Source organism: Narcine bancroftii, chromosome 8 (assembly GCF_036971445.1).
Source record: "Narcine bancroftii isolate sNarBan1 chromosome 8, sNarBan1.hap1, whole genome shotgun sequence".
Lineage (NCBI taxonomy): Eukaryota > Metazoa > Chordata > Chondrichthyes > Torpediniformes > Narcinidae > Narcine > Narcine bancroftii.
Window position 1 is genome coordinate 79746062 of NC_091476.1, and position 21623 is coordinate 79767684.

The following is a 21623-nucleotide window of genomic DNA, read 5'->3' on the forward strand; positions in this document are numbered from 1 at the left end:
AAAGTTTGGATTGTTGAGTAGGGTCGTATCAGTTGGCACAACAGTGTGGGCTGAAGGGCCTATACAGTGCGAGAATGTTCTATGTTCAATGTCCCACATCCCAACTTCTGTACTCAATACACTGTCCTTTCAAGGGCAGTCTGCCATTTGCCTTCTTCACCACCATGTCCACCTACGTTCCTGGAATTTCATGAAATGATGTACTTTGTTCCCCTTGGTGTCTCTGACCGAAAACACTCCATCACAGAACAAGTCCTCCCCAAAACACGACACTTCAGTTTATCAGTGTTAAATTCCACAAGCCATTCCTTGGCCACGTTCCCAGTTGATCCAGATTCTGTTGCAATCTTCAATAACCTTTGCGTCCAAAAAGCCACCAATGCTGAAGTTATCCACAGACTTACTGACTATGCCACAAACATTCTCATCTACAGTATTAATGCAGATGAGAAACAGCAGGGACCCAACCCTGATCCGTATGCCACACCATTCTGGAATGTCAAGATTTGACATGGAGAGCACTGCCCTGTGGTCAAAGCCATTCAATGTCACTCATTCCATCCTGCAGAGGAAACCTTCTGTCCATCCTCAACTTGGGCTCTGTCAGTCCTGGCCCAAAAAAAAGTGTGGCTGACTCATCAGCTGAGAAAGTGGCTGCAGGTGCACAATTCCAAATGAACAATGTCAATGATGCCCACAAACTATGAAAAATAATTGAGACCATTCAGTCCACTATGGTCAACGCCAGGATTCAGACTAACAAACAGCCTTGTAGGTTCGGGCTCAGAAACTACCCATCCAGGCAGGAGAAAAGTGCCTCTTCCAGGGTGTAAATATCTGCATCAGATGTCCCCACGACTTTCTCTGTTACCAGGAGAGAAGCAATGATTTTCAGCAAGTTTCTTCCCACTGCCCGTCAGTGTTACCGGTCACTGGACAGTGGGGGCGCTCTGTGATTGGCGGAGTGGGGAACAGTGATTGGTCCTTTTAACACATCCAATCAAGATGTTAGTGAAAATGTACACGTTCATTCGTCGAAATTGACCAATGATATCTTTTGCTTTCCCATCCCCTTATTAGCATAGGGTGAAGGCACTGCCTATTTAAGCTGCACTCGGCGCAATTCACCTGATTTCTGGGACTGAAATCGAAGGAAGAAAATGCCAGACCTGAAAGTAGCGCCCAAGAAGGGCGCCAAGAAAGCGGTGTCCAAGGCAACTGCCAAAGGAGGTAAGAAGCGTAAAAGGTCGAGGAAGGAGAGTTATTCCATTTACATCTACAAGGTGTTGAAGCAGGTTCACCCCGACACCGGCGTTTCCTCCAAGGCCATGAGCATCATGAACTCGTTCGTGAACGATATTTTCGAGAGAATCTCGGGCGAGGCTTCCCGCCTGGCCCATTACAACAAGAGGTCGACCATCAGCTCCCGGGAGATCCAGACGGCCGTGCGCCTGCTGCTGCCCGGGGAGTTGGCCAAGCACGCCGTGTCGGAAGGGACAAAGGCGGTGACCAAGTACACCAGCTCCAAGTAAAGCTCCACAAAGTGCGGGTAAACAAACCGGAAACATAACGGCTCTTTTCAGAGCCACTCACAGACTCGCTGAAAGAGTTGTCCGAATATTTCGAGATGGAATTGGAACAACCTCGGTCCTGGACGTTTGTGTTTCGGGATACAGCTAATTCCGGGCGTGTTGACAATGTGGTCCCACTGCCCGGTCTCATCCTGGTCTCGCTCTTACATTTCTGTCCGCTGCATCGGCAATAGAACTGAACGCTCCGCCCGTCAGCAGGAATTATTTAACGCACAAACTTTGACATCGAGAGAGTATTAATGTGAACTCGTTGTTGATGTGTGTAATGGCTCTGCTGAACACGACGTATTAACTGCACTCCCGTGTTGTAACTTCTGAATCCCATTTCTACCCGACAACACAATAGGATATCGATCGGTTCTGTGAATCGGCATTTGTTCCGGTCGGAGGAAAAAGCGGAAGATTAAATTGCCAAACTCGTATAACTGGATCTGGACCAGGTGACGGGGGAAGCAGCGAGTTTGTGTTCACAAACAGCGATCTTGTTTAAAGTCATTTTCTTGTCATGTCTTTCTCATGACATTTGGGGATAGCGGTTCGTTTAGGCGCCTCTTGTGTCGTCCGGTTATTGGTGAATGAGGCCTCGCTTTGATTCACCAATTTCCCCCTGACCATGACGTCTGCCTCTTGAGCACCTATCTCAAAACCGCACTGCAATCGCTCAGGAAGTACAAGTGAGAGTGCGGAAGAATTTACTCATACATTCCTACAGATTAACATGATGGTGACAGGCCATTTCACCCACGAGTCCGTGCCAACCCATTACTCCAAACTGATCTATAACATCCAGTACGTTTTGAAGGGTGAGAGGAAGCCGGAGCAAACGCGGGGAGAAACGACAAACTCCTTACAGTCAGCGCTAGGCTTAAATCTCAGACCCGATCGCTGGCCCCGTAACGCTGTTTGCGCTAACTGCTATGTTAACCGTGCCACATTATCTGAAAAAAATGAAACTACGGAAACATATGAAAAGGGGAGAGGAGAGGAATGGGCAGTGGGTAGCGAGGTGTGAAGTGGGCAGCAGAGATAATATTGGTTCAATTCAGGGGTGTGTGAATGATCCCAATGGGCAGCAGAGATAATATTGGTTCAATTCAGGGGTGTGAGAATAACCTCAAGTGCTGTTTCAGCAACATGTAATATCAGTGTTAACAATGGTGACAGAGGTGAGACGTGAGAGAAGAAAGGGAGGGGGGGTGTCACATTTATGGCCCGAAATATGAAATTAATAACACCATCACCACATGCTTTACCAGTTGAACATCTCAGTGTCTTTATTTTCCTGCTTCCCTTATTTCATCATCCTGCACCTTCCACCTCCAGTGCATACCATCTGACTTCCGGTCAGGTTAATACATATCATGCATATTCATTATCATGACATCCCTCCTTTCACCAGAAATAAACTTTATATCTTTATGTTTAAATGTAAACACCATCAATAACATTTTTCTGCCTTCTGAGCCAACAAAACAACTTCAAATTCAAAACAAAAACAACTTCAAATTCCCTCTTCACAAAATGTAACATAAACATGTTATAACCAAATGTAATATAATAGCACAACTGTTCTGTAATTATACTAATACAATGCTCACCTCGTATGCAAAATGTAAACATTTAAATTTATACACCTCACATGTTTAAATTCCAATACTTTTGTTTTTCATTTAATACCAAATAGTCGACCAAACAAAAATGCAATTCATACAGCACTCATACACGTACTTTATGATGTATTGATCAAATCACTGCCCAAATGTTCCCATTATCATTTCTCTTCCTTGGTGAGTAACATTACTGCGCTTCATTGAAACTCATTCCAACTATCACAAACTTTCACTTTCGTGATAATGCGGGCACGATTAGAAATATGGCACAAAATCTTCATATTGCTTAGGTGGTTTCCTGTCCCATCTCGGCCTTCCTACAATGCTACTGTCGCAACTTGGTTATTCACCCTCAGCACCGGAAACGCTGCTCGCTGCGGCCTCTGATGTTTCTGGTACTCTCTGGCCACTTCATCGGGAATGCTGGTAACTACCTCTGGTACATCATCTGGTCCCTCAGGTTGAGCATCTCGTATTGGACTTCCAACCATTTCACTCGGTGTCGCTCTGGATTGGTACTTTTTTTTACACCAGACACGTTTCTTGTGGACAGGACTCCAGCTGGAGACTTGACTGTCACCATACTGCTGCTTCAGGATACAACCATGTAGGGTTGATGGTAATAAGGTGTGTCTAGCTTACCACCACTCTCTTGCCTCACAAGAACATTTTCTCCAGGCATGATGTCTGAGTACCTGGCCCCATGCCTCGAGTCTACTTACAGCTTTGCTGCTCCCTTCTTTTCAGCATTGTGGTCCCTCATCTCCTGGTTGTCCCTGATTTCCTTTATTTTGGGCATTTTTGTGCGGATTTTCCTCCCAAAAAGAACTTCTGCTGGACTTTTTCCTGTGGTTGCATGAGCCGTTGCCTGATAGACAGCTACATAGGATAGCAATGCTTCTCTCCAGTTCTGTCCTTCTGCATGAGCAATCCGTAATCGTTTTTCGATGGACTGATTTTGTCTCTCAACTTCCCCATTGGCTTGCGGCCATTTAGGAGTTACTTTATGATGGTGGATACCTGTGGTCCTCATGTATTCAGCAAATGTCTCTGAAATGAACTGTGGACCATTGTCAGAGTATAGAGTAACAGGCAATCCATGTCTCGTGAAGATCTCTGCCAATGCTTGTATCATTTTTTCAGTGGTCGTTGACCTCATCACAGACTACTCATAGTATCTGCTGTAGTAGTCCACCACTACCATGATTGTCTCACCAGTTGGTAAAGGTCCGAGAAAATCAACAGCTACATCGATCCACAGTTCTGTCGGGAGTTGCGTACTCCGGATCGGCTCTGGAAGATTATTCCTACTTGTGAGTTGACACCCATGGCAGGTTTTGACAAATTTCTCTGTGTCTTTATCACAACCTGGCCACCATACTTTACTCCTGAGGTTTTGCTTGGTACCAACAATACCTAGGTGTCCTTCATGAGCTAATGATACGATCTTCGGTCTCAACCTCTGTGGTATCACCAATCTACACCCCCTCAATACACACTGCCCGATGCATCAAAGTTCATCTCTAATGGGAATATATGCCTTGTGAATACACTTGTCCCATTGTCCACTTTGAATACAATCTCTAACTTCCATGAGTTCTGAGTCATGTTCAGACTCTCTCTCGACTTCCCTCGTTGTCACAGCTTCCGGTGTCGACTGAATAGCTACGAACCACACAAATCTCTCTGCTTCTGTCCCCAATTCTGACTTGGATTGTGGGTATCCATCTTTCAACAATCTGGACAGCGGATCAGCAATGTTTGCTTTCCCGGCAATGTGAACTACTCTGTACTTGTACGGTTGGAGTCTGAGCACCCATCATTCTATCCTGGCACACAATTTGGACCTGGTGGCATAGATCACCTCCAATGGTTTATGGTCCATGATGAGTTCAAATTCAATGCCATACAAATATGCATGGCATCTCTCGCAGGCCCATGCAAGTCCGAGTGCTTCTTTCTCTGTCTGAGAATATCTCCTTTCCACATCTAAGATCTGCTGGCATAGGTAATGATTCTTGGTCCCACATCACGCATCTGGACCAACATGACTCCTAAACCAACAGGGCTAGCATCCGCTATGACTTTGGTTGGTGCAGCCGGATCATAATACCCAAGAGTATCGGCATTCGTCAGACTTTGTTTCAGAGCTGTGAATGCTTCCTTCTGCTCAGAGCCAAAATGGAATGGTACACCTTTCCTGGTTAGTTTCCTCAATGGTTCTGCCAGTGTAGCAAAGTTAGGGATGAACTTTGCGCAATAATTAACCAATCCCAAGAAACTCCTCATCTCCGTTGCATTCTGGGGTTCACGTGCATCTGGAACAGCTTTCACCTTGGCATCAGCTGGGTTCAGTCCTTCCCATGTAAGCCTGTGTCCCATGAAGTTCATCTCTGAGACACCAAACTGGCACTTGTTTCCATTCACGGTAAGGCCTGCCCCCTGTAGTCTGGATAGCACACACTTCAACCGTCTGTCATGCTCTTCCTTTGTAGCCGCATGGACTATGATGTCATCAGAAATGTTGGCAACTCCAGGAATGCCTTGAATCACTTGATGGATTTCGTACTGGTAGATCTCAGGAGCTGCATTGAAGCCGAATGATAGTCTCTTGTACCGGTACAATCCACAGTGAATCACAAATGTTGTCACATCCCTGGATTCTGGATCCAGCTCTAATTGATGATAGCCCCATTTTAAATCAATTTTTGAGAACACCTGACTGGTAGTTAACTCCTGAAGTACTTCTTCTACTGTTGGTATCGGGTGTCGTTCTCGAATTATAGCTTCATTGGCCATCCTCATATCAACACACAGTCTTATGTCACCATTTGGTTTGGGCACGATCACTACTGGGCTGACCCATTGTGTTGAATGTTCTACAGGTTCAATAATGTCTTGCTCGATCAACTCTTTGATTTTGGCCTTGACTTTCCCACGAAGTCCAAATGGAGTTCTGCGCACTGGTTGCGCCTTGGGTTTGACCATTTTGTCCACTGCTTGCTTTAGTTGTCGACCTTTCAGCTTTCCTACTCCCTGGGAAACTGCAGGGAATTCTTGCTTCATATCCTCGTATGACTGAACTGAATTGACACAAGCTCCAATATGAAGTATTGCCAGGTCTTGCGCCATGCGTCTACTCAGCAATGGTTCTCCCCTCTTGTCTATGACAACAAACTCTGCTTCGGTGTACTTGTCACTAGCTTCAACAGTCGCAGTGAAACATCCAATGGTCTGCAATGGCTTGGTTGCTGTGTATGGATACAGTTTCTTTGAACACTTTGATGTACAAATGATCTTTTTTCTTTTCAATTTCTCCCATAAATGTCGGTCAATTACATTACTGTCACTGCCTGAGACTACAATGACTGGAACTGTCACACCACCAATTATCACTGGGACCTTCTCATGATGTACATCATTCAATGTAAACTGATAGTATTTCTGCCCATCCTGGTTGTCATCATCATCGTCATTTTATGGGTCACCTTCTATATGACGAATAGTGCCTTTCTTTCCAGGTTATTTTTGTTTCCCCCAAGCTTTGCCCTTAGAAGCTGTACTCTTCCCATTCTGGTTTGCATTTGACTTGCTTTTGCACTTCTTTGCAAAGTGGTCCTTACCTCCACACTTTCTACAAACTTTACCTTTTGCTGCGCAGCATGGGTCTTTTCCAAAATGACCTCTGTTTCCACATCTGTAACACTCCAAGTCATGTGTCGGCATATTTCTTGGCTGGCTATGGCTATGCGAGAGCCTATTTACTTGTTGACCAACTTTGTCTTTACTGGGCTGGCTTGAGTTGTCTTTCAGTTTCATGGTATGAAATTGCCCCTCAACAGCCTCTAATGCAGCAGCCATTGTTAAAGCATTGGTAAAGCAATCACCTTCTGAGTTTGTCTGATCTACAGTGCTGCACAACTTGATCCAATAATTGGTTGTCCAAATCAGCTGCCATGTAATTGTATCCCACAGCCAGTTGTCGCAATCTCGTCATGTACTGGGTAACCGTTTCTCCATCTTCTTGTTTTGTCTTGCGAAACAAATGGCGTTGAAATGTAGCATTCGGTGTCACCACATAGTGTGCATTCAATGCATCTACAGCTTTCTGGTACTCCTCCTTCCTTCCAGTATTCGAAAGCATCTTAAAAGTTTCCCGAACTGCGGGTCCTGCGGTGAAGAGAAGTAGCGCCCTCTGCTGCGCTTTCTGTTCCGACGTACTGCTATCGAGAAATAGGCCACGACTGTCGGCGTAGGCTTCAAATTCTTCCAGCCATGTCTTCCACTTCACACTCACAGTGCTTGCATCACCAGTCGGGTCAAAATGAGGAACACCTCGAAGTGCTAGAAATTCAGCTCCTGTGACTGCCATGAAGAAAACCTTCCAGCTCAAAGCCACCGATTCAAAATCCAAAATGTTAATCACATTTAAAATCCAAAATGTTTATCCTCGTCACCAATGTCACATTTGTGGCCCGAAATGTGAAATGAATAACACCATCACCACATGCTTTATCAGTTGAAAATCTCAGTGTCTTTATTTTCCTGCTTCCCTTATTTCATCATCCTGCACCTTCCACCTCCTGTGCATACCATCTGACTTCCGGTCAGGTTAATACATATCATGCATATTCATTATCATGACAGGGGGCGGGGGTCTGCTAGAATACAAAAGAAAGTCAGTTCCTGCAAGAGATTGCAGACAAGGCCAACTTGATATATTAAAAATACTGCGAAAGAACGGGAACATGACAAAGCATCATACCAAATAAGGATAAGAATATATAAGAGTTGAGGTCGCAAAAATCATGGGAATGAGAGAAGTAATCTAGGGCGGGCTTTAAGATTATGAGCAGAACAGCTTTTGCTAGGTTAAACTGTTGCGGCAGCTACACTGCTACTGAAAGAACACACAACCAGACGAGTTGAGCTCAGTGAGCAGAACTGATTTATTTCAGGCTGCTGGGCTGGACTTATAATCCCAGCCCGGACCTGGCTGAGAATTGCGATGGGGGGGGGGGCACTGATGTCACCTGGGTGTCACGTGGTTCCCCCAGCGCGGGCTTTTGAGCCCTGTGCTGAGAAGAAGGGGAAACCCCGATGGTGCCATTTTGACCGGCTGTCCTGCTGCGTGGATTACAAACATAGCCGGTTCGCCTGCCTGGTGGCGTGCAGTCACAAAGGCCCCACTCACCCCGCCATCAGAACCAGTGCTAATGTCTTTTTAAGCTGGGCAGCCTTGCTACTTGGGCTCGACCACAATCACTGGTTTGGTGGGATCAAGGTGCGCTGGCTTCAGCCTGTCCACAGAAAAAAGTTCCCACCTGCTATTTTTTTGAACGCTGGACAACCTTGTATGGCACCTCGTAAGGTCTCTGCAGAGATGCCCTGAAATAAAAACATACTCAGCGGAAAGCAGCTCGCTATGGCTTTGTGCGTGTCTGGGCGGCGGTGGGGTACGAAGGAGTCCAAACGGGCCCAGAGGTGGGGAAGCAGCTCATGCGACGACTACTGGGGGTTCTGAGGTGCTTTGATGAAATTATTAGGAAGTGCCAGCATTGTGCTGTTGACCAGCTCAGCTGATGATGCCTGCATATTCTCCTTGGGCATGGAGCGGATGCCCAGGAGCACCCAAGGCAGTTCATCCACCCAGTCGGGACCAGAGGAGGGCCATGAGTGCCGAATTAAGGCGGTGGTGCAGACGGTCGACCAGCCCATTGGCCTTCCAGTGATAGGCTGTGGTGCGGTGTAGCTCAGACCCAACCTGTTGACAACCTGTGCCCACAACGCAGAGGTGAACTGGGCACCCCGTTTGATGGTGAGGTGATTCGGAACACCGAAGCGGGCGACCCAACCGTGCAACAGCGCTCGGGAGCAGGAGTCATTGGAGGCATCCGGCATTGGGATTGCCTCGGGCCAATGAGTGGTGCGGTCCACCACCGTGAACAGGTGGCGGTTGCCCCAGAAAATGGATAAGGGCCCGACTAGGCCCATGTGAATGTGGCTGAACCATTCTGGATGTGGTCAAACTCTTGCACAGATGCCCTGGTGTGCCTGTGTACCCTTAGACATCTGGTAATGGGTGCATGTTCTAGCTCAGCCCGCGATCTGCTTCCACAGCCCATGCCAAACGAGCCACTCTGCCACCTTTCGGACCGTGCACCTGATGAACGGGTGCAAAAGGTCGTGGGTGTGATGAAAGACTTGCCTGGACCACTGCTGGGGAACCACTGGCCACGTGGTGCCCATGGAGACATCGCACAGGATGGTGCTTCCGCATCTTGGAGTTGGGAGGTCTCAAAACCACAGGCCCATGATGGTAGTCCTGAAGGATCGTGTCTCCTTGTTGGACTTCTGGTCCTGAGCGAGCTGGTTGAAGTTGAGGCCGGGCGTGAGCACACAGATGGCCGGTCGCATGAGTGCATCGGCAACCACATTGTTCTTCCCCATCTTGTGCCGAATATCGCTGGTAAACTCCGACACGAAGTAGAGGTGATGCTGCTGGCGGGCTGACCAGGGGTACTTCGCCATCCCGAGTGCCTGGGTGAGGGGTTTGTGGTCAGTGAAGATAGTAAAAGTCCTCCCCTCCAAGAAATAGCAGAAATGCCGCACCGCCAGGTACATGTCCAGTAACTCACGGTCAATAGCACTACACTTGCGCTCTGGTGGGTGGAGAAGCCGGCAGAAGAATGCTAGCGGCTTTCATTGTCCATTCACCATCTGCTCCAGGATGGTGCCGACGGGTGTGGCAGAGGCATCGACAGAAAGCGCAATATGCAGGTTGGTGTGTGGGTGGGCAAGCGTGGTAGCTTTCATGTGGGCATCCTTGGTGGCCTCGAATGCACTGCAGGCCTCTGGGTTCCAAGTGAGTGTTTTGTGCTTGACTGCGATGAGGGCGAATAGCAGCTGCTGATGTACACAGCTCCTGGGATGAATTGGTTGTAGAAGTTGACCATACCAGTGAACTCCTGCAGCCCCTTGAGATTGTCCAGACGTGGGAACTGCTTGATAGCGGCGACCTTTGTCGCAGTGGGTGTGGCTCCCTCCGCCATGATGGTATGGCCCAGGAACTGCATGGACTCCCAACTGGCTGGGTTGATGGTGAGTCTGATGTTGGCCGGCTGGGAGAAGAGGATGCGCAGGTGGGCTTTGTGTTGCGCCTGATTCCTGCTGGCAACGAGGATGTCGTCTAAGTAAATGAAGATGAAATTCAGGTCCCTGCCCACTGAGACCATGAGGTACAGAAAGGTCTGAGCAGTGTTCTTGAGCCCGAATGGCATGCAAAGGAATTTGAACAAGCCAAAGGGGGTGATATGGCCGTCTTGAGTATGTCCTCAGGGTGCACTAGGATTTGGTGATAGCCACACACCAGGTCAACCTTGGAGAAAACCCTCGCACCTTGCAGGTTGGCCATAAAGTCCTGGATGTGAGGGATGGTGTAACAGTCAGGAACTGTTGCCTCATTGAGCCATTGATAGTCTCCACACGTGCCAGCCACTGGAGGCTTTCGGGGCCAGGTGGAGCAGCGAGGCCCATGGGCTGTTGGACTGCCGAATGATCCCCAGCTCCAAGAGATGTGAAAACTCCTCCTTCACCACCTGGAGCTTGTCAAGCGGGAACCAGCGTGTGAACCAGTGGGCCCTGGGTGGGGATGTGGTGAACACCCCGTGGCACGGCGAGGCAGAGGAGAACTGTGGCTTGAGGAGGGTCGGAAACTCATCCAGGATTTGCTGGAACTCGTCTCAAGCCATTCTGATCGTAGCCATCTGCGGCTGCTCTGTGCGGGAGGCGTCGAGGTGAATGGCCTGGAAAGTACGGGCATCCACCAGGCACCTACCCCAAATGTCCACCAAAAGCCCGTGGGTGAGGAGGAAGTCAGCCCCCAGGATGGCAGTCAGAAGGGACTAGACGGTGAACCACCACAAGAACTTTTGTTGGCCGATCTGGAAGTGGAATGTCTTGTCTCCATACATCCGGATCTCTGTTGTGTTGGCCACACGGAGGGGAGGTTCTTGAGGTCGGTTCTTGGACGTGATGGCCGTGGCCAGGATGATGCTGATCTGGGCCCCAGTGTCAACAAGGAACCACCGGCTGCTGACTGAGTCACGCAAGTAGAGGAGGCTGTGTCCTTGGCCAGCCACCGCAGCCATTAACAGCAGCCGGCCTGCTCGTTTCCCTGGAATGAGCAGGGCTGATGATACTTCTGAGCCTTGGCTCCCCAGCGCTGGTGGTAGGAGCAGAGGCCTGGAGCGGATGCCGTGCCCTTGGTTATGCTCTTGGTGGCTCCTGCATGGCCGGATGCTCTACTGCAGCACTAGGGGCGGGATTGACGTGGTCATGCCCATGCCCCATGACCTGCTGGACCACCGAGCCCTCTGGGAATCGCTCCAGCCATAGCTCTTGGGCCTTCTGAGTGACCTTCCTTGGGTCGGTAAAGCTCTCTTGGGCCAGTAACGGCCGGATGTCCTCGGGAAAATGGTTGAGGAAAATGCACTTGAAGAGTGGGCAGTTGGTGTGATCACCCATGAGCGCAAGCATCTCGTCCATCAGTTCCATCGGGGACCTGTCCCCAAGAGTGTCGAGGTGCAGCATCCGAGCGGCACTCTGGCTCCTGGATAGTCCGAGGAATCTGGTGAGCACTCATTTGATGGTCTCATATTTGTCTTTGGTAGGTGGGTGCTGAATGAGGTGCAGCAAATGTTTGGTAGTGGCCTTGTCCAGGGCGGCAACCACATGGTCAAATTTGGTTGTATCAGATGAAATCTAGCAGAGGTGAAACTGAGCCTCCGCGTGGCCGAACCAGGTCTCTGGCACCTGAACCCAGAAGTCAGGCAGCTTGACAGCTATAGTACTGATCCCAGATATGTTCATGATGGGTTCAAAGACCTTTGAACCAGTCAGGGTCACCAATTGTAGCGGCAGCTACACTGCTACTGAAAGAACACACAACCAGACGAGTTGAGCTCAGTGAGCAGAACAGATTTATTGCAGGCTGCTGGGCTGGACGTAGTCCCTTCCCGGACTTGGATGTGAACCACGCTGGGGGGCGCTGATGTCACCTGGGCATCATGTGGTTCCCCCAGTGCGGGCTTCTAATCCCTGTGCTGAGAAGAAGGGGAAATCCCTCACAGCGCCATTTTGTCCTGCTGCCCCGCCGCGTGGATTACAAGCGGGGCCGGTTCGCCTGCCTAGTGGTGTGCCGCCACAATAATAACATATCAATTACTCACTTAGCTAACCAATTAAATTAACAAAGGAGTGGTTATTAACACAAATAATGTATAAAGGTTGTTGAATATCAGTGAGTGTGTTCTCACTGACACACTCTCTTTCAAGAACGTTGAATAAAAGGTTATATTGCTTCATCTGAGAAATTATTTAATCAGATCTGTGTTTCTCACAGGAAATCAGAACGATTTCACACAAAGAGAGCAGGGAAGGACAAATCCATGGAGCCACTCTTTTCAGAGCCACTCACGATGTCTGTGTCAGGGTGAACACCAGTTGTGCAAGAGTGGAGGATTTCTGCTCTGTTAATTTGTCACTCCCTGACGTCTGTCTAAAACCTTTTCTGCTCTTCTCATGTTTCATGTTCACTCCTGAATTGAACCAATATTGTCTGTGCTACCCACTTTACACTTCGTTATCCACTCCCCATTCCTTGATTTCCCGATTACCAACATTTTGGCAATTTCAAAGTATGCTCTTTCAGGTGGCCAGAATATATAAAGGCGCATATTCTACACCTATGCAGCTGTCGGGGTATCCACCCTTAAGCCTGACGCGTCTCCGAGGTGCACTCACCAAACCTCCTCTGGGAGGGATAATCTGTGGATTGGCAGTCCCCCAACGCACCTGAATGCAGCCGTCTGAAAGCGGCTGCTAAGGGGTGGGCTGATGACACTATCAGACGGTGACCCAACTCCCTGCTACCTGACAGTCCCCGCCACACAACCTGACAGACGTCTCCCGCCTCTGCCCTGACATATCCGCCAATTTCCCCTCCCCAGTAAGGCAGGGTCTGTCAGGCAGCGGGGAGGGGGACTTCAGGCAGTGGAGCGGGGTCCATTGGTGCAGTGGGGTAGCAGGCGGGGGACGGTTGTTGCTATCTATCACACCCCAGCTGGCCGCTCCGACACCAGGGCACCCTCTGCTGCTTAAAATGCGGAATAGCATTTGTGGTCCACCCTATTCATAAACCCTCTTTCTTTGGCTTGGCTTCGCGGATGAAGATTTATGGAGGGGTATGTCAACGTCTCCTGCAGGCTTGTTGGTGACCCTAATGCAGCTGGAACTGTATGGGAAACAGAGCTATTCCACTTGTGTGGGGGATAATGGGTAAGGAAGACGGCCAATGCTTTGCTGCATATTTATGATGGGTGGCACCTTATGATGCAGAGGTGCTACGAGGCCCTGTGACAAAATAGGCCATTTGAAGTGGACTGTAGCAGCCTTTTATGGTCTTCAGGCTTTAGGTTGGGATCCACTCCTGCAGCCGCCCTCAAAGCGGAAGATGCACCGAAGACAGCTACTGTTTCCTGAAAAGGACAAAATTCTCCTCATTTCCCCCTTGTATCTCCTGGGTGTTTACAGGCGGTAGCAGACATCAGTGCTCAGAGGGAAATTAGCCAATCAAAGTGTGGACTGATTCACCAATGAACAGGTGATGAGAGAGGCACACAAACTGATAGTCCTCAAAATGACATTTGCTAAACACACCAAGAAATTATTTTAAACCATAGTTTAACAGTAAAAAACCCTATCGATGAGCATAAAGTATTTCAAGGCAGACCAGCTGACGGGAAGTAGAGGGTTAACTTTCCGTGTCAGGGCAGCAGGCAGGAATGCAACAGTGAGACGAGGGTGAGACCAGGCAGTTGAACCGCATTGTCAAACACACCCGGAATCAGCTGTGTCCCGAAGCACAAACATCCAGGGCTGATGTTGTTCCAATTCCATCTCGAAATATTCGGACAACTCTTTCAGCGAGTCTGTGAGTGGCTCTGAAAAGAGCCGTTGGGTTTCTGGTTTGTTTGCCCACACTTTGTGGAGCTGGTGTACTTGGTCACTACTTTGTCCCTTCCGACACGGGGCGCACAGTGTTTTGGATCTCTCGGGAGCTGATGGTTGGCCTCTTGTTGTAATGGGCCAGGCGAGGAGTCTCGCCCGCGATCTGCTCGTAAATATCGTTCACGAACGAGCTCATGATGTTCACGGCCTTGGAGGAGACAATCATGTCGGGGTGAACCTACTTCAACACCTTGTAGGTGTAGATGGAATAACTCTCCTTCCTCGACCTCCTGCGCTTCTTGCTTCCTTTGTCAGTTGCCTTGGTTGCCGGCATTTTCTTCCATCGAATTCAAACACAGAAATAAACAGAAGCTGCTCTGAGTGCAGTTTAAATGATCAATGCCAACACCGGGATGGCAACGGCCAGGGATATCATTGGTTAATTTGGAGAAAGGAACGTGACTATTTTTTCTAACATTTTGATTGGATATTTCAAAGGATCTGGAAGTACCATAGAACACTACAGCACAGAACAACAGTCCATTTGGCCCTTCTAGTCTTGCTGGAAACATCATAGCATTAGTCCCACTGACCTACACCATTCCATAATTCCCTGAAAGTGGTGTTACAGGTGGATAGGTTTGTTAAGAAATCTTTTGGCATATTGGCCTTCATAAATCAAAGTATTGCTTACAGGGGTTCAAATGTTATGGTTGAGTTGTATAAGGCATTGGTGAGACAGGGTTTTGTGCAGTTTTAGTCAACTAACTATAGGAAAGATATAAGGTAGAAAGAGTGCAGAGAAGATTTACTAGGATGTTGCCCAGACTTTAGGAACTGAGAGTTACAGAGAAATGTTAAACAGGGTAGGAAGTGGCTCAGGATAGGAGTGGGACCTTGAGGCTTTAGCTCAAGAGGCTTAGGTGGTGGAGCAGGAGTTGAAGTCAGTAAGGGCTACCCCATTTGAGGAACAAAAAGGATTCAGCAGGTAGGAACAGGTAAGGTAAGGTTTTATTTATCTTGCATATTTTCTTTCTCTCTAGTCAGAGACAGTGTGAATGGTAGCCAAGGCAGTGGAGTGTTCTGTTCAGAATGTGGGTCATCAGGGAAGCCAGCAGTATCCTAAACATCTTTATCTACGAGAAATGCATCCAGCTGCATCTCCTGCCAAAGCAAGTTAGGAATTGGAGCTGGAGTTGGAGGAACTCTGCATCATTCGGGTGGCTAAGGGGGTTGATAGACAGGAGTTAAAGGGATTCTAACACACCTGGAAGGTAGGATGAGGGGAGCTGGGTGACAGTCAGGAGAAGGTAAGGGAACAGAGAATCAGTGCAGGGCACGCCTGTGGTCATTTTCTCATGTTTACCTTCTGTAAATAAAGTATGCCATTTTGCATAATGTTGTGGGCATGGGGAGGCAAGGCACAGTGGTCAGGTCTCTGGCACAGAGTCTGGCCTTGTAGCCAATGTTACAATGTATATTATATTAGGGTTAGAGTATAGGTCACAAACAGACAGAAACACTTCACAAAAGAGATCTCATTTAAAATATAAGAGCATTGCTGAAAGCCAGACATCCAGGCTCCGAGTGCCTTTGCAAAGACAATTAAATTGTTTAGGAAGGAATTTTAAAAAGCAGGTGCAAATGATACAGTCCACGCTCAGAGGCTGATAAGATTGTTCAAAGGATTTCTCTTTTTGAGAGAGAGAGAAAATTCAGTTGGAGAGTTCTGAGTTCAGCCTGTTGAAAACATTTGTAGTCCTTACAAGAGGAAATGGCTGGCCAGAGTGTTTCTCCTGAAATAAGGGAAACAAGCCTAATTCTGTGGTGATCTAGAAGAAGAGGTTATCATTTGGAAAACCCATGATGGGCCAAGTTTCTTCTGCAAGACATTGAAGTTACTGATGGAAGTAAATCAGTTTGTGTGTCTCCAACTAGCAACTAATCTCTCTCTCTGAAAACCAACAAGAACCCTCCTGAGCGGTAACCATTTACCTGTAAGCATCAGAACTCGGTGAAAATTCATAAATATTAAATTCTGTACACAGTATAAGAATTGTGTGATACCGGTGAACTTGGAGGAGTGAGAAGGGAGATTGGACTATGAATCAAAGAACGTTCCTAAACATATATACATTGCATACATGTGCACTGAGAATCAGAAGGGGTTTAAGTTAGGATAAGTTAATAGTAATAAGTTAAAGTATGATCCTGCTTTTATGTTTAAAGAAAATTAAAAGCAACATTTGTTGAAGTAACCATTTGTCTTGGTGAATTTCTATCGCTGCTGGGTTTTGGGATCCTCTGGACTCGCAACACTAAGAAGGTGTTACGTTGGCAAGGTAACTATACCTCAGATATCGAAAGCAACACAGAACTGTCCATCATCCATTAGGCACCGCCCAGCCTCTCCAGCCTGCCAATCTGGTGCGTGGCCACCCACCAGCCGGAGCACGTACTGTCATTGACTGGCCCCATACATCACAGCCCTTGCTCAGCAGAGCAGGATATTTAAACCTGAGCACATGATTGTTCACTCTCTTTGTCACATAGTCAAGTCCTGCACAACTGTTCTGGGTCATTGTTGCCATGGTGGATACTATCTGGAGGGGAACACAGGTAAGGGGCAAGCAACCCTTTGTTCAACCAGTCTATCATCAGAAACCCAGTAGATATCGGCATTGTAGCCACAGCCCTCCATTTACTTGGGGTTAGAGGCTGTGTTTCTTCCCTGTAGGTAGCCAGTTAGGGCACCTTGTCAGGAGTCAGAACACTATGCCCACATGTCATTACTCCTGAGCTGGGTGAGGGTTCGTGCACACTCCTTTGACGCTTTGACTCTTCCTCAGTTGGGATTTAAATGTTGGGTGCGAGCTAGTAACATGTGTGTATCTGTAAAGCTTCTTGTATTTGAACTTGTTTGGCTTAACCTGTGTGTAGGTGTTGTAGCCGATTAACTGTGTTTGCTCTGGGACTGCCCCAGAGCCATTTTTACTGTGTCCTGTTTTAATAAAGCCCGTGTATTGTTGTACCGCACTGTGTCCAGACTCGTTTGCCTGCTGTACCCAAAAACTAACCCTTTCCACACAATTCAATTGGTGCTGTGAGCAGGGTACAGAGGTCAATTATCGGACACTGTCCTAAAAATGTTGGAGTGGGAGACTATTCTGACTCAGTGCTACCTGCTAGTACTAATCACTACAGTGGGTGTCATAGTCAATGTGTGGATAGAGACATGTGTGTGCATGAGCCGTAACAGACAGAGGCAATTGCACATCTGATCTCGCCTTCCCTGGGTGGCCAGGTAACGAACAGGGATTGGTTTGCCTGGCTGGCAAAACATGTTGGAAGGGTCGATTGGTCCCATAAGATGGACCCTTGTGGGCAGAAAATAGGGCACTATGTGGTCTCTCACCTGGAGTTACTGGGGTTTCGCGAGGCTTGGGAGGAAGTCAAGGAGCAGCCATATGGTTTTTGCTATCCTTATGCTGACGCCAGTTGGGCATCACATCTGAGTTGAGCAGCCAGAGAGATAGGGAGGTAGAATCCCTGGAGGCTAAGTGCCTGGAACAGCAATGGAAGCTCTGGACCTGCAAGAAAAATCCTGGGACGGAGTTTGAGGGCATTGAACTGCAAGCAGCAGCTCAGATGTGTTGGAACCAAGGGGTTAAGTAATCATAGAAAATATGCCTATGTACTATTCATTATGTATTCATTAATCCAGTACTATGTAACAATTTACTATTTACTTCAATTATACTGTTTAAGGAAAATAGGAATGCAATTAAGTAACAGCCACAGTATGTAGCAAAGTTGGCTGATTATGGTAAGTGCAGAATTCACTGCCTCCAAACACAAAAGAGAGAAAATGTATGAACCAATTTAGTAGGAATGCTAAGTCATGAGGAGGTGTTGAGTAGAGCAGAAGGCTATGGCCAGATGAGAACAAAGAAATAATTAGAAATATATGGGGTATGAATTGATTTCTGATCAAGACAACAGGATGATCTGGCCTTGAGGGTTAAGATGGGAGGTCTACACCCTAGGTAACCGCAAGTAGGAAATTGCTTGAGATAAATCTTATGCAAGGAATCTAGCAAAGAAAGCCAACTTTTCTTCAGTGTAATAATGTTGATCTATATAAACAGAAGAGACTGGACAGTAGGAGTCAGTCTTGGGGAATAGCTCACTGAGCAGGTGACCTATGAACTAACGACTGAACCAGAGCTTGGTTAAGCTTTATTCTTGTGCTGTGTAATAAACTGATTGTTAAACCAAATAGGTTCTCCTATCACTTCATTCAACGAGCACGCTGGACTCAGACGACATATAGACTAAATTGAGGGTAGGGTCAAGCCAGAGTCCGACAATTTGGTGACCCCGACGTGATGAAGATGGAGAAGTGATGGAAGAGAAAGAGACGAAACAACGGTCGATTGTGGTGATAACAACAAGTGGCCACTCAACAAAACGAGGTAAGCAGACGCCTGTTTAAATGAATTTCTGCTATTGGCAATGATAAAATTGTGTGTTGTCACTAATCTGCAAAAGTCCTAGTAGAAGCCAATGAATAAAGCTTAAAAAATCCGGGGGTTAGAGTCCCCTGGAAATCCAGGGGTTAGAGTCCCCTGGAAATCCGGGGGTTAGAGACCCCTGGAGAAAAACGAGGGTTAGAGTCCCCTGGAAAAAACGGGGGTTAGATTCCCCTGGAAAAATGGGGGTTGGAGACCCCTGCGAAAAAAAAAAAACATGGGTTTGAGTCCCCTGGAATACAAATGGTGGTTAGAGTCCCCCGAGAGAAACGGGGTTAGAGTCCCCCTAGAGGAATAGGGGTTAGAGTCCCCTAGTAGAGACATAGACATAAAAGTTAAAGTTCTTGGCCAAATAGAATTAGTTAACATATTGTATAATAGTATTTTTTAGTATTGTATAATAGTTAATTTTTTTAGTATTGTATAATAGTATTTGTTTTAGTATTGGTGCTAAGTTTTCCTTTTGTGTTTCTAAGAAAGTGTGAAGCTTCAAAGTAGGTTGACGGGTGGCAAAATTCTACCAGGTAGACACATTGAATTACAAGGTCTGAAGATAAAAAGATAGGAATGTAAGATGGAAGGAGATGAATGTCAAGAGTACGGGGAACGTGGATAGATTCCTCCATCTGTAAACCAGCAGTGGGAAAAAACAAGGAGTCAATTAATGGGAGGACTACCGAAGGGAGAGGAAGTAAAGACTATGAAACGGTACGATCAGATATGGAAAGAGCTGCAGAGTCAGGGGAAGGTGCCACTAGGATTAGGAAAAATCAGGCTTGTATTGTACTTAGGAGAAGCTGAAAGGGAGGCAGCAGAGGAGGTACAGGAACATGAGAAAAAGGGTCAAGGGTCTATCTTGAATAGAAGAAAATTTAAACAGAAGGAAGCGAAGGAACAGAGAAGGGCAAATTTACATAATATGACATTGGCTTGCATGGCTGTAGAAACAAACCTTCAGCATGCTACTAAAAAGGGATCCCCTATCACAAAGGAGAAAATGGTGGAGGAGATGACAGGGGAGGTTAAGCCATCAGCCCCGCTATATCCAAAGTTACCAGAGACATTGCCACCACCATATCCGATTCCCCAGATGCCAGCGATGCAGATAATTGAGGGAATAGTGAATGTCACTGAATTAGCAGGTCAAGAACTCCAGGAGGAGAAGGAGAGACTTAAGAGAGTTACGCAGGAAAGGGTGGAGGAAATGAAGGAGTTGACGAAGGAAATACAGAACGATGTATGTAAAATAAGGGAAACTAGTATGCGACTGGAAAAATCAAATGAGAGAGAGCAAGTACAAACCCTTGAGAATGCCTTCTCGTTAGGAATGTCAGAGGATCACTCCACCCCCACTCCTCACAATAGACAACAGGAAGAAGAGGAGACAATGAGGGGAGGTGACCCAGTGAGTGTAAGATGGCAGCGGGAGAGAGTTCAGGATGAAGAAAGTGAGATACCGAGTGTAAGTGTGGAGAGCGAGGATGAGGAACAGCCGGTCACTATAAGGGGAAGAATGATCACACACAAAAGACAGGGTCAGGGAAGCGCTCGCTCCCATTCGGGATATGAGTTATGAGGCCGGGAGGAATTACGTCTCCCAGAAAGGTATAGACAGATACCACTAATTTATAAGGGACCGCAAGTTGGGGAAAGGTATCAACCCTTCTCGTTCACCAATATGAATTGTGTTTTGGATAAAATGCCACCTCCTACTGAGGGAGGCGGAGCGTGGATGGGAAAGTTCTGCCAACATACGATGGGACATAAGATAGCAATGGGAGACTGGAGGGCATTATTAGGCAAACAGCCTGGGCTGTGGGAAATACAGCAGGTAGAAATGGTCGCAGGAACCACTAGGTGCCCTGATGCCGAACCATTTGCAAAATGTGCTACGGCACTAGGAGGTGCAATGCGGGATAAGTTTCCCGTTCGCCCCGGTGTCATGCAGTCTCTGACATTTTCCATTAAGGAGGATGAGGAGATCTCGACCTTTTTGAGTCAGTGTAAAGAGAGTTGGACGGGTAAAGCCAGAGTGCACCCGGCCACAGGACCCTTGCAAACTACACTATTTAGGTCTGCCGTAATGAACGGGTTGCCAGCTGTAGTCAGGGAGGCGTTAGAGAATAACCCTGATATTCCTGGTTGCTCAACTGAGCAATGGGAAAAACATTTGACCCATCACATGAAGAGTTATAGGGCTAAGCAAGAGGAGGACAAACAAATTACAGAGTCTGCACAAGAGCAACTCCTTAAGCTCCAATTGGAAGAGGCTAGGAAAAAGGCCAATGAGGCAAAAAAGAATCCCGCAAAGGGTGCAAATCAGATGATTCAGCAGCCACCGCAGCCACCACAAAGGAATAATACGAATTGGCACCTGGCCCCAAATTGGGCACCGGGTCCCACCTATGGGGGCAGGACTGGAGGTCCAATGGGGGGATTCCGAGTAAGAGGGAGAGGTTGGGGTGTTCCACGAATGCCACCAGCCATATGTTTTGGATATGGTCAACCAGGACACTGGAAGAGAGAGTGCCCCCTAGCATGGGGTCCTCAGGGCACTGGGGGAAGGGGATAATGACCACCACAATATGAGCCTTGGGTCCAGCCCCAGAGATCATCAGTGCCACCCCTGGTACATCAGGCACCCCATGTGGCTCTCGCTCTGACGGGACAATTCCCATTGCTGACGGAGGAGGAGCAATGTTACCAGCAGTGACGGGGCCCGAGCACCCAAGAGCAGGTTAGATTGGCAGACCTCTTCCTGCAGATTAAAGTGATGGACATGGAAGTATCCTTTTTAGTAGATACGGGTGCCAGATTTTCAACACTTACCGGCGCTGAGTTTCAATCTAAAAAATCATCCTCTCGTGTCCAGTTGATAG

The 21623-nt window shown here is 47.6% G+C and overlaps 1 protein-coding gene and 1 long non-coding RNA gene across 3 annotated transcripts in view; one reads left to right on the top strand and one right to left on the bottom strand.

Moving 5' to 3' along the window:
- Positions 1-21623, bottom strand: part of LOC138740945 (uncharacterized) — a 111647-nt gene that overhangs the window by 50746 nt on the left and 39278 nt on the right. The window lies entirely within an intron of this gene.
- Positions 1148-11034, top strand: LOC138740943 (histone H2B 1/2-like). Its single transcript, XM_069894312.1, has one exon. The coding sequence runs from the start codon at positions 1161-1163 to the stop codon at positions 1530-1532; it is 372 nt and encodes a 123-aa protein (XP_069750413.1). The 5' UTR covers positions 1148-1160; the 3' UTR covers positions 1533-11034.

Excerpts from the sequence above, each read along its gene's own strand:
- LOC138740943 (XM_069894312.1), top strand. The coding sequence starts at position 1,161 with ATGCCAGACCTGAAAGTAGCGCCCAAGAAGGGCGCCAAGAAAGCGGTG.